The 14,326-nt window shown below is 53.0% G+C and overlaps 7 protein-coding genes across 7 annotated transcripts; 4 read left to right on the top strand and 3 right to left on the bottom strand.

Moving 5' to 3' along the window:
• Positions 1-443: 443 nt before the first annotated feature.
• BDP81DRAFT_207111 (uncharacterized protein) lies at positions 444-1,945 on the top strand. The gene is made up of 2 exons (XM_060582624.1): positions 444-614; positions 687-1,945. The coding sequence occupies exons 1-2, from the start codon at positions 609-611 to the stop codon at positions 1,887-1,889; spliced, it is 1,209 nt and encodes a 402-aa protein (XP_060446985.1). The 5' UTR covers positions 444-608; the 3' UTR covers positions 1,890-1,945.
• Positions 1,946-3,156: 1,211 nt separating this feature from the next.
• On the bottom strand, positions 3,157-5,392 carry BDP81DRAFT_207104 (uncharacterized protein). Its single transcript, XM_060582623.1, has 2 exons — positions 4,147-5,392; positions 3,157-4,097 (listed from the first exon to the last, which is right to left on the bottom strand). The coding sequence occupies exons 1-2, from the start codon at positions 5,274-5,276 to the stop codon at positions 3,287-3,289; spliced, it is 1,941 nt and encodes a 646-aa protein (XP_060446984.1). The 5' UTR covers positions 5,277-5,392; the 3' UTR covers positions 3,157-3,286.
• Positions 5,393-5,846: 454 nt separating this feature from the next.
• On the top strand, positions 5,847-6,887 carry BDP81DRAFT_207096 (RNA polymerase III subunit Rpc25). The gene is made up of 4 exons (XM_060582622.1): positions 5,847-6,075; positions 6,139-6,334; positions 6,405-6,555; positions 6,611-6,887. Exons 1-4 carry the CDS (start codon positions 6,064-6,066, stop codon positions 6,843-6,845), a joined length of 594 nt encoding a protein of 197 aa, XP_060446983.1. The 5' UTR covers positions 5,847-6,063; the 3' UTR covers positions 6,846-6,887.
• Positions 6,888-6,942: 55 nt separating this feature from the next.
• On the bottom strand, positions 6,943-7,907 carry BDP81DRAFT_448418 (integral membrane protein DUF106-domain-containing protein; the record flags this gene model as incomplete). Its single annotated transcript, XM_060592297.1, has 4 exons — positions 6,943-7,127; positions 7,182-7,343; positions 7,398-7,792; positions 7,861-7,907. 4 exons carry the CDS (start codon positions 7,905-7,907, stop codon positions 6,943-6,945), a joined length of 789 nt encoding a protein of 262 aa, XP_060446982.1.
• A 255-nt stretch (positions 7,908-8,162) lies between these two features.
• BDP81DRAFT_470644 (microsomal signal peptidase 25 kDa subunit) lies at positions 8,163-9,338 on the top strand. The gene is made up of 3 exons (XM_060594553.1): positions 8,163-8,314; positions 8,397-8,680; positions 8,766-9,338. Exons 1-3 carry the CDS (start codon positions 8,278-8,280, stop codon positions 9,090-9,092), a joined length of 648 nt encoding a protein of 215 aa, XP_060446981.1. The 5' UTR covers positions 8,163-8,277; the 3' UTR covers positions 9,093-9,338.
• Positions 9,333-14,043, bottom strand: BDP81DRAFT_424837 (Dos2-interacting transcription regulator of RNA-Pol-II-domain-containing protein). Its single transcript, XM_060590164.1, has 6 exons — positions 13,536-14,043; positions 13,344-13,469; positions 13,221-13,283; positions 12,574-13,163; positions 10,778-12,523; positions 9,333-10,724 (listed from the first exon to the last, which is right to left on the bottom strand). Exons 1-6 carry the CDS (start codon positions 13,621-13,623, stop codon positions 9,654-9,656), a joined length of 3,684 nt encoding a protein of 1,227 aa, XP_060446979.1. The 5' UTR covers positions 13,624-14,043; the 3' UTR covers positions 9,333-9,653.
• Positions 9,345-9,612, top strand: BDP81DRAFT_207059 (uncharacterized protein). The gene has a single exon (XM_060582621.1). It carries the CDS (start codon positions 9,406-9,408, stop codon positions 9,568-9,570), a length of 165 nt encoding a protein of 54 aa, XP_060446980.1. The 5' UTR covers positions 9,345-9,405; the 3' UTR covers positions 9,571-9,612.
• Positions 14,044-14,326: the final 283 nt, after the last annotated feature.

Genomic DNA, 14,326 nt, shown 5'->3' with positions numbered 1-14,326 from the left:
CAAGCCACACGTCTCCTTGCTTCCGCGGCTTCAGCCACATTGACGACCTCCTACGCCTGCTTGGCCCGTGGACCACTGACAGCCTTCCGAATTCTACCACCAGAAGTCGACAGAGAGGGTCAAAGCGTCAAGGGCCCAGTGGAGCCCACTCCACCGGAATCGGAGCCACTCCAGCTTCCGGACAGGCTAACAGAAGGTTGGACCACAGTCCAAAGTACCTACCTGGGTGGACGGTAATGGAGGTACCAGTGATTCCACCCCCCCAGGCCAACATATAAAAACTTGCCGACTCCAACGCCACTTCCTTTTGTCCGCTACACCCAACTTTCGATTTTAACGACCGTCGGGTGTTTGTGCCGAGCGCTTCGCGACCGCCTTCTCAATTTTCGCGATTTTTCCTCATTTTTTCTCTACCATTTCTCGTCTCTCAGACCCGACGGAAACGCCCGCGTGTTCAGTCTTTTGAGAGGGGGCCGCTGAAGGGCAGAAACTTGAGTTCTCATACTTTCCACACTGATGACTCAAGCGTCCGCCTGATGCATCCTGACGGCCGCTGCAAGCAACATAGACACTTGCTTGAAGATATCTGGCTTTAGCAGTCCGTCACCATGCCTGTAAGTGCTTCCAAGATGCGACACCACGTTTCAGCGGCTACTATGACGGGGCTGACGACGGGCGGCTCACAGATCGGAGATCTCCTCGCCCAAATAAGTGGCGATAAGTCACAGAGCACATCGCCCGCTCCATCGAGGGCCGCACTCCCGCCCCCTAAACGGAAAGCCGACGACGATCTCCGCAGCACCGTCTCGAACAAGCTTCCGCGAACAAGTACAAACGGTGCCAGCTCGTCTGCACCCCCCAGATTGGCAGATGCCCAGAGACCCGCACGGCCTGCGGAGAAGTCTTCGACAACAACCACCGGCTATCGAGGCAGCGCCGGACGACCGTCTGATCGATCCACGTCTGCGCCTAAGCCTGTCGGAAATGGCACGACGTCCGCAAAGCCCAGCTCTTCCGGTGCCAGGCCGATGAATGGCTCGGGCACATCGAGAGTGACATCGGCACTCCCCAGTCGACCATCCCCGTCAGCTCCTGCCGCGGCACCGAAAGGTGCGCCGCCAAAGAAGGGATCTTTCGCCGAGATCATGGCGCGGGCTCAACAGGCTCAGACCAAGCTGGGCCAAGTCGGCAAGATCCAGCACAAACCGGTGGAGAAGGTGTTCACCAAGAAGGAGCGGGAGGAGATGAAGAAGGATTACAAGAAGGACCCCAAGAAGGATCCCAGGGGCGCAGCGAGGCCAGCGTCGAAATTCCAGGGGACCTCAAGACCGTCTTCGGCTCCGCCTTCGCGTAATGGGGCCAGCGCAAATGGATCAAGCGCCAGCCGTAACGGAACCGCCGACAGAGCGAGAGACCCTAGGGCCGGCGTAAAGGCACGCGCGGCCGCTGCCGAAGAAGAGCAGCAGAAGAAGCTCAAAAAGGCCGCCGTCGCCACCACAGGATACACGGGTACCGCCCGCCCGAGACCCGGAGCTACCTCGGCAAAGAAGAAGCCGGCACCAGGAGGCGCCCTCCTCAACTCCCGCCCTGCCCCGCGGTACGGCGGCTCCGCGAAACGTTCACGTTATGATGAGGAAGAGGAAGAAGAATTCGACGACTTTATCGAGTACGACGAAGATGAGGAGGACGACCGCGGTCCCCGGTACCAATACGACTCTGACGGATCTTCAGACATGGAGGCCGGCATGGATGACGTGTGGGATGAGGAAGTAGCGGCTGAGCGTGCGGCCCGCCGCGAAGATATCGAACAGGAGCGGCTCGAGAAGCGTCTCAAGGCCGAAAAGGAGGAGCGCAAGCGCAAATTTTACGAGGAGCAGCGACGACGCTAGGCTTTCTTCCATCACCCCCCCTCATTTCTCGCCATCATATTTTAACCACAGGGGTTTTTGGATGGCACTTCTGAGGAATTTGCACCGGTACAGGCGCGGCTCAGCATCACATTAGCGAAGGCGTTCATTTTTGAACTTCAAGTTTGTTTTGTCATTATTATTATGGGATATCACTACACTCCACGGCCAGTTTCTTTGGCTTCTTTCGTAAATTATCACATAGGGAACAGGTAGATACGTGCTACGGCTCAATGATACCTCGGTCGCCATCGAGCACTAGCCTAATGTTATTACTTCCGTACCGTTGACTGGCCAAATCTGACGTTCTTGCTCCAACATCAAGACTAACCCCGACTGAACTCGTCAACCTGCGTGAAGATTATATCGCCCCTCTCAAACTTCTATTCCACGAACAATAAGCTACGATAACTCACTAGTAACGGCATCAATTATTACAAGAATCTCAAACAGAAAGCAACAAAGTCGAATGATTTCCTTTTTCTTGCTTTATATTGAAAGGAGCGCAAGCGATTGGGCACAGGGCGACATAACCTTCACACCGCATGGCCACGCTCGTGTTCCAAAAGTAGCTAGATTCGACAGGTACATAACCAAGAGTCTTTGATGCACAATCACGTAAAAATTGTCAATGAATGACCACCAACCGAGGTTTCCAAGACGTAAGTTTTATTCATTATGACTAATTGCAATGTGCACCAAGACACGGAAACGTAAAAGCCATTGATGTTTTCCATTCTATAAGCCCGATGCGAAGCCCTCCTTGAGGTATCAGATAATACAGCCGAACCGGGCTGCAGTCAGTTCAAAAACTCCTCTGCAAGTCCTGAAGCGATCATCTCAAAGCGGGTTTTGCGAAGCTACTCAGCCCCATCCTCAAACTCCGACGGCTCTAAAATCATGAACTTGTTGAATAGAAATCGCGCCCATGCCGTCGTATCTCCAGTCTCGCCCCCTTTTGATTGATGAAACGATCTTACACGCGATCTGGGATCGCAACTTTGCAGATTCAGCCCTAAAGGTAATCGACGCGGCCAAGGAAACCGAAATGCCAAAGCCACAGTCGTCCGAGCGTGGCGAAAGTCAACGAAACGGGGGCTGGCAAGGATTGATGATGTGATCCTAAGTATACTTTTTCCTTGCCCAACTTCTTTGATGTAGATTAGATTTCGATCAGGTACAAAACACAAACATTGCTGCGAGTGAGAATCGCTGCATCAGGATGACTTCTCCGCCGTAGCGAGAGACCTGTTGCATAATTCGAGGCCGCCATACTCAGGCGGGCCAGTGAAGAAAGAACTGAGTCACACTTCTAGTGGAAGCAGTGCAGAGTTGAAGCGTTTGAGTGACATCCGGCCTTGGCCGTTTGTGGCAGCCCTCTATGGAAGATCTTCCGACTTGAGACCTGAGTTCCCATATCCACTCAAGTTCCAGCCTTTGTATCGAACCGTAGATCCGCCTGCAGAAGGAGGCGGTTTATGGGGAGGAAGTCCGTGATGCTTCATAGGTGGCGCTGGGAGAGAAGCAGGTGCAGCTGGAAGACTGCTGGGATGCTGGCGGGATTGAGATTGGGAGGTCTGGGAGCTCCCAGACCCATTGTGCCCATTGGTACCGTTGGGTTGATCTTCAGGCTTCATCAGGCCTTTCTCCCGCAGGTATTGGATTGACTGAAGAACAGTAAGGTCCTCTTGGTCCTTGTCGTTCAAGATCAAGCGCTGCTGGATGGTGAGGTGGCCATTGTTCATCTCTCTCTCCTTCATGGCTGCCTCCCTAATAGCAGGGTCATGTACGAAGCGGCACTTGCCCTTCTTGCCGCAAGTACCTCCCGTAGAGTAGTACTTGCAATGCTTTGAAATGTCTGCTTTCTTTGCAGGAGGGGGAGGAGGGGGGGCCGGCTGAACACGACTTGACGCGACTTCTGGCTCATCGTCTTCAGACTTGATATCAATGGAGGGGCTGTCTCTCATCTCATCGCCCTCGTCTTGCTGTTCACGCTTGCGCTTGATAGACGATTCAACTTTTTCCAGTTGCCGCCTCAGCTTGCTGGCGAGGTTTTCTTCCTTTTCCAAACTAGAATGGATTTTATTGCCACTTCCTTGCGTGGTCTCGACAGACTTCTTAGCCTTGACGCGCGCAGCCGTGGGGAAGCGCTTCTTCCGCTCAGCAATGTACGAAGCGACATCAGTCACCCTGCGAGACGGTCAGCTAGAGCAAAATCTGATATCGACATCTAACTTACTGCAATGCATCTGCTCCAATCAACTTGCGAAGCGTCTCCTCTTCCATCTCATCGTCTTCCGACTCTGAGTCTTGGCCAGGTGTAAGACCAAGGGTGTTAGTCTTACGCTTCTTCTTCTTACCCGAAGCAGCATTGTCGTGCTTGTCATGCTTATGGTGGAACCCTCCTCCATCTTGTCTGTTGTTGTGATTGTGATTTTGGTTGTTGTTGCCCTGTTGACGATGACGGCCCCTGTCGTTGCCGTGGAACGAGCCACGGCCGCGTGGATTGCCGCCACGGTGACCACCACGGCCTCGGCCGGCCTGTCCATCATGTTTGTAGTACGGCTCCTGTGGAGGAATCGCTGCGTGAGGCGCCGGGGGAGGGGCGTGGTACGGATATTGCGTCGGAGCTTGATACTGGACGGATTGCGCGCGTGGATCAGCATACGGCTGGCCATATCCACCATTCGCTTGATGGTGAGCGCTATCACTACCGTAGGCTACAGGAGCAGGCGTGGCCATGTTAGAACCTCGGGGCCCGCCTCGATCGTTTCCGTAACCGCCGCGACCGCGACCAGCGCCATAGGGACTTTGAGCATGAGGGTCGTGTCCAGCCCACGGCTGGGCAGCGGTATATGGTGCAGGAGCGGGATATGGTTGGCCGTAGGGTTGCTGCTGTGGTTGTTGCGGCTGCTGTGGCCCGTAGGCTGGCTGGTGAGGTGGCGGCTGAGGGTGTTGCGGGTGTTGAGGATGAGCGTAGACCTGGGGAGCGTAGTTTGGATGATAGTTGGAAGTCGACAAAGGAGTGGGAGCGTGAGCGCCATGCTGAGGAGCACTATGTGCGTGGTCTTGATGCCACTGCTGTTGGGGAGGGTAGTTGTTGCCAGCAGGTTGTTGCTGGGCGGGATATCCTGGGCTGTGTTGAGGGAATGGCTGCTGGCGAGAGTATTCGTACTGCGGCTGATGAGCTGGAGGATACTCAGGGCGGCCACCGTTCGATGGGTAGCCAGCACGCCCGCCACGGGCAGCATGGGCACCTCCGCCTCGTGAATGCTGTTGATAAGCGCCGCCGTGGTGCCCATATCCAGGATGACTAGCCTGGGCAGCCGGAGGCGGAGGTGGTGGGGGACCGTAGTTGTAGCCCGACATGTTGGCTCGAGGACGACGACGCGTTCTTCCTATGTTCGCAGTCGAGATGTAAAAGAGCGTTCGGGATTCTGGAAGAAATGAACCACAATGGAGAAGCGCAGGAAGTGCTGTATTCGATTGTAACGGTCTCGGCGATTTGTGCACCAATCTTTGTTTGGAAGGGCAGCAAGGGCGATTGAAAAATCGATCTACGTAGCGAAAAGCAGTATTCGAGGCTCGGAACTAGTGAATTCTATGCAGAGGGCGCCAGTTGAAGAGAAGAAGAAAGGCGGCCAACCTGAAATGATTGAGGTGATGAAGGAAGGGAAGCGAAAGGCTCGGGGATGGAAGAGACGGCAGGACGCAGTTTCCCTGACCTGACGCGAAGCTGAGGCAAGTGCGTGGAGCCCCTAGGACTTGAGCTTTCGGAGTCGCCCTGCAGTCATTTCGGGTCCCGCAATAACAGTTCCAGCGGGTTGCGACAGAGGCCCGCCGCCTGGGCAGGCCTCGAGCCACTAAAGCGTGGTGGGCCACAGGGACACACATGAACCTGCAACCGCTAAGGCTAAACTCAACACAGAGGGCGGTAAGAGTCAATCTGCTTCCCAAGACCAAAGCGCCCCGCGATTTTGCCGACTTTGCGATCTCACTGAGCGCCGACACAATACATTGAACCACGACTCGAAAGACCCAATCACGACCCTTCAGAGGCGTTGAGGTGACGGACGATGATACCAGGTCAATAGCAATTTTTACCTGGGATCATTCTGGCCTACAACCCGCTGTCTCGAAGATAACCTCGCCGAAGATGTTCATCCTAGTAAGACTCGAAAACTCACAAATTTCACTTGAGTGTGTCACTAACACAAATGACCCAATCAAGACCAAGATTGCCGACCTGGTCGAAATCGCACCAGAGGACTTCCGCAAGAAGAGCAAAGCCGCCATTGAGGACAACATCAATGCCAAATACGCCAACAAGGTCATACAGAAGATTGGACTTTGTGTCTGCCTCTACGACCTTTTGTGGACCTCTGAAGGCCTCATCGGCCATGGCACTGGCCTTGTCAACGTGAATGGTATTCACACGAACTCAAGCCGATCAAAAAAATTAAAAATTTGGTCGTCTCTGGCTAATTATTGCGATAGTGGAATTCAGACTCATCGTCTTTAGACCCTTCAAGGGCGAAGTCATGATTGGAAGAATTAGAAGTTCGACGCCGGCCGGCATCAACTTGAGAACCGACTTCTTTGATGACATCTTCATCCCCTTTGATGAGCTCCCCGAGGGTGCCGAGTTGTACGTGAAGCCAGAAATGTCTCATCATTTTGACCCAAGACTAATACAATTATAGCAACCACTCAGAACAGCTATGGATCTGGAACATTGAGGACGACAGACTCTTCTACGATAATCACGAAATGGTCCGATTCCAGGTCATCGATGAGGAGTGGCACGACCAGACGCCCGCAGGACCAAGCCAGGGCGAAGAGGCTGCTCCGCCAAAGCCGCCGTATAAGGTGAAGGGTACAATGGCCATGGAGGGTCTCGGCGTGTGCCTTTGGTGGGACGGACAGGGCGGCGAATAGCTATCAAATGGCCTTTGAGATCTCACAAGCGTTCTTCAGACAATAAGGGCCCCGAGGCGTACGGATGGGTGCGGATTTTGTGTATTATTCTACAATTCTATGACTTGATACCCGCAAGCAGTCTTGACTCCACATCGTCCAAAACAGAGTAGTGGTCAACGACAGCAATGTTCTCAGCCTCGCCCTTGAACTGCTTGTCAGGGTCGACACCGGGTCCAAACATCTGGGGGGCACCTGCGGCACCTCCCATCTGTCCCATTTGCTGGGCCATCTGGCTGGCAGCTGCGTGAAGTCAGTACGCTGGATAAAAAAAAGCCAGGAGCATTTCGAGCTTACCATTATCGCTTCCCAAGATGAAGACGAAGACAGACTGCAGACCAAAAATACAGAGGAAGTACCAAGAGATACTGGACATCCATCGGGGATCCATGTCCTTCGTCGCTACACCCGCCTGAAGCATGCTCTTGAACTTGATGGTGATGGGGAAGGGCAATTTCACTAAGACGGTCAGCAGCTGCACCATATTCCCGGTGTTGGCGATCCAAAACATACTAATGACGTATCCGCTGAAGAAGGCATTGATCCAGCTCATGATCAACGTGTTGGGGATAATCATGGCCATGTTATTCTTCATCATACCCATCATTCCGTCCATCGCGCCGGGATCGGTAAGCGGATTCGCCGGCGGCTGGCCCTTCTGATCCGGATTCTTCAGGTACGCGCCGGACTCGTACGCCGCGACGAGCGCATCGCGGCGAGCCTCAAAGGACTTCTTGGACAGGACGTGGTGGTTGGTGCGGACCGTGACGCCGTGCATCAGGCTGCGCTGCTCCTTGAGCGCGGGCTTGTCGAGCTTCTTGGGTGCCGTGGCGAGCAGGACCGTGGCGTAGTGTCGCAGGATGCCGGTCAAGACCATGACCACCGTGATCGGGAAGAGGATCCAGTAACTAGCGGGATTGTCAGTCAGCATACGCGGGTGCAACTGGGATGGATGGGCAAGTCGGTATTTGCGTACAGGAGCTGGGGATCCCGATGGATCGTCTGCACCGGAACTTGGGCCATGATGGGCTTGTATCTGACGCTCAGAGCCGTGCGATGGGGAATTAGAGACAGTGATGGCGCTTGTCGTTGCGATGCAGCCAGGTGGTTGAGAGCTCCGCCTGCATCAATGTAATGGATGTGGTGGAGTTGGATGTTCGAGTGGGAGCTCCTTCGGGCACTTGTTTCGCCGAGCCTCCGAAAGACCACCTTCCACTTTCACGCTCTGCCCACGGACGGGACTTCTCACAAGGGTCCAAGCTGTCCTGACTCCTAGCTCCGAAAGCCAGGCTGGAGGTTACAAGCCAAACTATCGCAACTCCCACGCCCGCCCGCCTCATACATAGCTGTCAAGTCTTTTCAAAGGCAGGATCTCAGCACTGTACCAGACAAGATGTCCTCCGGAAAAATTACGGTCCATAACCTGGCCGGTATGCACTTTCCTTTACCCTCCCCTTGGCCCTGCGCTAGGCCTAGCTGTTGCATCACACTAACATAAGCTCCCTCCCCCAGACCTGAAGAACACCTCGGACGATGCGCTCCCCAACTACCTCAACTCTCTCAAATTCACCCAATCCCACACGCTCACCGACGTCCGCCTCGCTCTCGGCTACGCAGCATTTCTGATTGCAGGCGCATGTTTCCTCTGGGATTATCAGCTCGGCTTCGACAGCACAAAGTACTACACAGCCGCCGCTGTGGTTCTCTACTCGACCCTCAACGGCGCCCTCACATTATGGATCTGGTTGAAGGAGGCGGGCACCGTGTATGAGGGCACATCCCCCTCAGGCGAGAAGGTAAGGCTATATCACTTCTTCGTACTCCAACAGCTGCATGCAGTGCTAGGGTATGGACAAATCGACTTACACGCTCGGGAAACAGGTCAACATCGCAACCTCAACAAAGAAGAACGTACCTACATACAACATGAAAATCACCCTTACCTCAAAGAATGGCGAAAAGAAGGTCATCAACCTCTTACAACCCTTCAACCAGTGGTTCGACTCGCAAGGCCGCTTCGTCGCGGTCCCCTTCCAGGAGATCCTCGCCACCAACATCCCCGTCGTCGGCAAGCTCGACCCCAAGCGCGTCACGTCCGCCTCCCAGGGATACTCAACCGACGTCCTCGACGCACTGTACGCGGAGAGCACGGCGACGGGGAGCAGCGCCGAGGCGGCCAAGGGTGGAAGCAAGAGACGCAAGGCATAGGGCGGGCCGGACCGGAGGTGGTTTGGACTTCTGTCGCATGGGCGTGCCAATGACCCTTTTTGTGTAAATTACGGATAATCTGGGCCTTCAAAAGCATGGAGTCTGCGTTTCTGCTTCGCATTTTGCTCGAAAGTGCCACGATTGCACATCCATGCCACGGTGTTAATCGTCATTGTTCGCTCCATCCCTCGGTCGGCTCATACTCTGGAACGCATTTATGCGCAATAACCGAGTGTCTACAGTCAATCTTTGCAATGCCTTGTGTGATTTCTAACTCATTAAACTGAATGCTGGTCGTCTAATACTGGTCCATATGGACCTCCAAACGCCTCGCCATGCCACCAACCCTCACCATCATGCAAGTCCGCCAAGTATCCCCCGTCTCCCACCTCATGTTCTAACATGTGAGTCGCCGCCCCCCTATACCAACAATCCGTCATTTTCGTGTCTCGCTCAAGGCCAATTCAAACTCAACTAGGTCGTGCCAAAAGTGTGAAGCATCCCAGTGTATTCAATCCATTCTTCGTCAAGGGTCTTTCAACCTCTGACTACTCAACATACTTAGTTGACCTCATCCCAAGCCTTACGAGACTTGAGAGCAGCCTCTCTGACCATTCGCGACTCGTCACCAGAAGCCTGAGCCAGCAAGCGCTTGGCCTGCGACGCCGAGTCAAGGAGATGGCGATGCTCAAAGTTGGGCGGCAGTTGGCCAATGAGACGAACGACCAGAGCCCGGCATTGCGCCTCCTGGAATCCGGAACGGTCAAAGGGCATGTAGTTCTCCGGCATCCAGGCGTTGTCTTCACCGGCTTGATGTGTTCTGCCTCTTCTGAAGATCGACAAGGAAGCATCAATGACGCTCTTAAGGAAGGGCTGCATGCGTCTGGGCGAGTTCTCCGTAATGACCACCAGAATATGAAGACCGGCTGCCACATCTGCGCTAGCCGGCAGGTTGCGAATTGCGCAAAGGATGATTCGGATGAGGTCCTCCGTATCGTCTTCGTAGTGCGCGTACGTGATGTGCTTGACTGCTCTCAGGACTGCAATACTGTAATTGGCGGCAACGAGCATGTCATCCTTGCTGTTCGAGCCGGCAGGCCAAGCCTTGGGCAGCATGGGCTTGACCAACTCATAGTAGGCCCTCTGTACCCAGAGCTTCTTAAGCTGACCGTACAACTGTGGCTTAGCGACGTTCAGGTCGGTGAAGATGAAATCCATGCTGCGAGCAAGCATGTGACCAATCTTCTTGTTGCCGGGACCTTGAGTGATAGCCGTGAGAACGTTCTTGAGAGCGTTACCAGCGTAGCGTCGGAGAATGCCGACGACAATGGCGAATACAGGCCTTGCCAGCGCTGCTCTGAGGTCGTTGACGCTGTGACCAGCCACCACATTCTCTTCGTGATCGAGGTAGCCGGTGATTCGCTCCAGCTTGTCCGAGAGTCTTTCTTCGCTGACAACGAAATTCATCTGAGTCTCCATCATCTGGACAATGTCGTTCAGGTTCTCGACCTTGTATTTGTTGGCGACGACGGACAGGATGGCCGAAACGACATGGCGGCACTTTGGCGAGTCTGAGTGGTCTCTGGTGAGAAGGCCAGCAACCAAGATTTGGTGCGCGGTTCCTCTTTCAACCTAAGAGAAGGGTCAGTAAAGTGTTCATTATTTTAGCGTCTTGCTTATCTTACCAATCGCTCAACTGTCGTCGGGTGGAAAGCTTGAATGATGCCCAAGGAAAGCACAACAGTGCGGCCATGGCTGAAACCACTGATGGGGAACTGGGGAGGATTTCTTAGGCTGTAAGGGGGTTGCGGAAGACCCATGGTCCGCAGCATGGCCATTCGCAGCTCGCTGTTGTTCCAGCTGTGGTTCTCATCAGCATTGGGGTGGCGGTACCGGTCGCTTCCGCGGAAGAGTGTCACGACTTCTTCGTTCAAAAGCAAGTTGGTCTGCTGGTATTCGCTCATATGCTGGATAGTGAATGTCGCAATGCTCGAGAGATGGTGCAAATAGGCATCCTCTTCATTTTTGTCCTCCGGGTCCTTCCTGCTAAAGTCATCGCTCAAAGCAAGTGAAAGCTCGGAATTGTTGGCATAACTGATGATCTTGGTGGCTCGTCTATAGAGCTGTCGAGTGACGTAAAGATTGATCAGGGCGAGGTCGCCTTGAAGATTGTCGACTTCGTTGCTCTCGTCTATCAGCTCCATTACGTCGATCCGATCGTCAGTGCGGCGTGGCAGATTAGTGAAGCGGTTCGCCACGTAGCTAACCCAGTTGTTATCAAATCTCTTGTCGCTAAAGTTGTTCTTGACGGGATGGCTGATGTGTTCTTTGGCTGCTTCTTTGAATTGAAGCATTGCTGAAAATATGTAGGTAGCAATCACCGACCAAATCTTCGGGTCAGCTTTGACATCCATCATCTTGTGGAGGTTAAGCAGCAGCGCTTCCAAGAAGGATGTGTAGAGTTTGAGCTTCTCAGAGCGGGGGCATTGGGAGCAAAAGACGTAAGTCAGTCTGGCGAGGTTATACTTGAGAATGTCGTGCACGCGGTCTAACGTTTTGGCCGAAGGCGAAGTGCTGTAAGCGTCACAGACTTGGAAGCATATCGCGATCAGCTTTGCTTGAGCCGGAGGGTGTGCCATCGTGGCCTTCTGTAAGGCAATGGCCGCCTCGTCGGATATCTTAAGTTGATTTTTGTCCTTCGCGGGTTCGTCGGGAGCTTGGAGCGCAAGAGTTGCTAGGTTGTCGCAAATTTCGGTAAGTGTTTCTTCTGGGAGCATTGGCAGGTTGGAGTGTCCGGTTTGAGCTGCTCTCTGACAGACCATCAATCCCAGGCCTTTCGTTGCCTGTTGGCCGATGGTGATATCTTCTGGTTGGGCTGTATCCTGTAGAGCCTTTTGGAAAAGAGGCAGGTACGTCTGCTTGTAGATGGGGGCAAGTAGTGGCTCTGTGGATTTGAAGGCCTCGGCGTCCTCGGCACTCAGCTCCACGTCTCCTCCAATTAGGGCTAACCGTAGCTCCAGTAGAGAATTCAGAAGAATCAGGAGGTTCTTCGTATGGTCAGGTGACTTTGTGTGGCGGAGATTCTCCTTGATATGCGTCACGGACGGGGAGATCATGAGTGCAAAAGCAGCTGGCTTTGCGCTGTGGATGGAGATCAAAAGCTTTCCTGAGGCCGCCGTGTAGATCGGGTTTGACAGATCCTCCAAGCAGTCTCTTTGAACAGTCAGAGCAAAATCCCTGAGCTCGTCCCCAGTCAGTCTTTTGGCGACTGTTCGGATGACTTCCAAGGTGGCGTTGATAGTGTCCTCGATCTCCCCGTTGCGGACTTCATACTTGAGACTGTCCCAAATCTTGTCGGTAAAGGGGGTGACTCCTTGTTGAACATGCTCGTAGCTGCTGAGGCATGTGGTCATGGTCTTGAGGATATCAACCTATGACAGTGTTAATATAGGCATAACATAGTCCAAGGAAGAACACAAACCTTGACATTGACACTAACACTGTCCGGTTGGTCTAGCCTGCCGAGGAGGTATGGAATAGCCTTGCTAGCAACGCGATGATGTGCAGAAAAGCAAGCCCTCAAGGCTAACTTGAGATCATCCGCTGTGATTCCCGAAGGATGCTGTGACGTCCTCAACGATATGGGGAAGTATGCCGAAAAGATACTGAAAATCTCATCCACAACCTCTTGTGCAGGAGAGAAGTCTGAAAGAAAGACCTTCAAAATCTTGAACCAAGTCATCAGGCACTTGGGGTCTCGCTCGTTGCGACATAATTGCAAAAGGTCTGTGATGAAGCCTGAGGTTGTGCCGTGTTGATACTGCAAGTCGTTTGCTACATCCGGGTTGGTGATGAGATGGTCCAGAAGTTCATACACTGTGCCACGGGTTTCTGCGACCTGGGACTTGAAATCATCGCCAAGGCTGCACACACTCTGAATAATGTCGTTTCCTTTTTGTGGCTGGAATGTCTTCATGCTAGCAGTTCGATCAAGAGCCTTGGCAGCAGGCATAATGCCAGCCTTGTGGTCGACCTTGAACATGCTTCCAAAGAAAGCCACCAGGAGATTGGCTGGAGAGAAGATGTTAGCAATGAGCCTTTGAGTAAGTAGGCCTCAGCATTACTTACTTTGATCAGCTTTGAGGAATGCAGGATCCAGATGCTCAAGAGTCCCTGCTAGGAAACTCAAAGCTTAAGAAGGCACAATAGTCAGTAATCGTTTTTATTACAACCCCGCATTTGCCCAAATACCTTTGGACCGTGCAATGACATCGCCATCACCGTCATCCTGATCTTCGTTTGCGCTGGGCATCCAGGGTCTGATAGATTCTACCCATCTAGCAACTGGATTGCTGGGTCTGGGTGCTGACTGAATCTCTGGGTCAACGTCAGCACATTGTTCACGTAGCTGGTAAAAGGATAGGGATGGTTCCCTATACATACCTGAAGCTGCCTCCTGTGTGATTGTGATTTGTCTCTCACTATCGTCACTGAGCACAAACTCAAGTGCGAGTTTCCGAAAATCGGCCATGGTAGTTGTGAGATGCGTTGAAATCAAAAGCGTCTAATGGTAGTTGCGATCGCCCAATGTATGTTGCTGAATTGATTCCACCCTGAGTAGTGTGAAGATGGTGTAGATGTTGAGCTGTCGTTGTCTAGGTGCAATCGGAAAGGCGTTGCAGTGAGAAGTCGTGAGATATTCCGTCGCTCTTTCCTCAAATAGTCCCAAAGCCAACCCCGCGCCTGCTCAAAATGCTTCCCAAAAGTGTGAAGGAGTGACAAGGTCTTCTCCTTTCATGCGAATTCTTTGCCTAGATATCCAATGTCGTGAAGGCGGTGATTGTTCTAGGTCGAGGGGAAATGGTGATTTGGCGAATGGTTCGTTGGGCATTTGTCAGTTGCCGATACTGGGCTTCATACCACCGAAAGCCGGTGATGAGTTGTGAGATAATTACTCAGGCTTGCTGGGTTGTTGGTGGGGATATCTGAATTGAGAAGGCGGTATAGCTCTTATCGCCGTTATCGCGGTCTGGAGGAACCAATGTCCGATTAACGCTCCTTTTTCGGCTTAGTGTTGAGACCTGACATATCCTTCCTTGAGTACGGATTCGAAATGTTTTGGGTCATTGGTAAGAAACGGCATAGTCTGAGAGAAAATGTCTGGAGTTAGAATTATTCTTGAGTCGTTTGTTTGCTACGACCTGTTTCCTATCAATGCTTTCAGCCTGGAGAGG

The sequence above is a fragment of the Colletotrichum phormii genome (assembly GCF_030913505.1).
Source record: "Colletotrichum phormii strain CBS 102054 chromosome Unknown BDP81scaffold_7, whole genome shotgun sequence".
In the NCBI taxonomy this organism is placed as follows: domain Eukaryota; kingdom Fungi; phylum Ascomycota; class Sordariomycetes; order Glomerellales; family Glomerellaceae; genus Colletotrichum; species Colletotrichum phormii.
This window is presented reverse-complemented; position numbering and strand designations above follow the sequence as displayed.

Coding starts and splice junctions, on each gene's coding strand:
- BDP81DRAFT_207059 (XM_060582621.1), top strand. CDS start 9,406: ATGGACCTCCAAACGCCTCGCCATGCCACCAACCCTCACCATCATGCA.
- BDP81DRAFT_424837 (XM_060590164.1), bottom strand. CDS start 13,623: ATGGCCGATTTTCGGAAACTCGCACTTGAGTTTGTGCTCAGTGACGAT. Junction 13,164..13,220: donor ATTCCTCAAAGCTGATCAAA/GTAAGTAATGCT, acceptor TCTTCTCTCCAG/CCAATCTCCTGGTGGCTTTC. Junction 10,725..10,777: donor CGACGACAGTTGAGCGATTG/GTAAGATAAGCA, acceptor CCCTTCTCTTAG/GTTGAAAGAGGAACCGCGCA.
- BDP81DRAFT_207104 (XM_060582623.1), bottom strand. CDS start 5,276: ATGTCGGGCTACAACTACGGTCCCCCACCACCTCCGCCTCCGGCTGCC. Junction 4,098..4,146: donor ATTGGAGCAGATGCATTGCA/GTAAGTTAGATG, acceptor ACCGTCTCGCAG/GGTGACTGATGTCGCTTCGT.
- BDP81DRAFT_207096 (XM_060582622.1), top strand. Junction 6,335..6,404: donor TGGCCTTGTCAACGTGAATG/GTATTCACACGA, acceptor TTATTGCGATAG/TGGAATTCAGACTCATCGTC. Junction 6,556..6,610: donor CTCCCCGAGGGTGCCGAGTT/GTACGTGAAGCC, acceptor ATACAATTATAG/CAACCACTCAGAACAGCTAT.
- BDP81DRAFT_470644 (XM_060594553.1), top strand. CDS start 8,278: ATGTCCTCCGGAAAAATTACGGTCCATAACCTGGCCG. Junction 8,315..8,396: donor TACGGTCCATAACCTGGCCG/GTATGCACTTTC, acceptor TCCCTCCCCCAG/ACCTGAAGAACACCTCGGAC. Junction 8,681..8,765: donor CATCCCCCTCAGGCGAGAAG/GTAAGGCTATAT, acceptor CTCGGGAAACAG/GTCAACATCGCAACCTCAAC.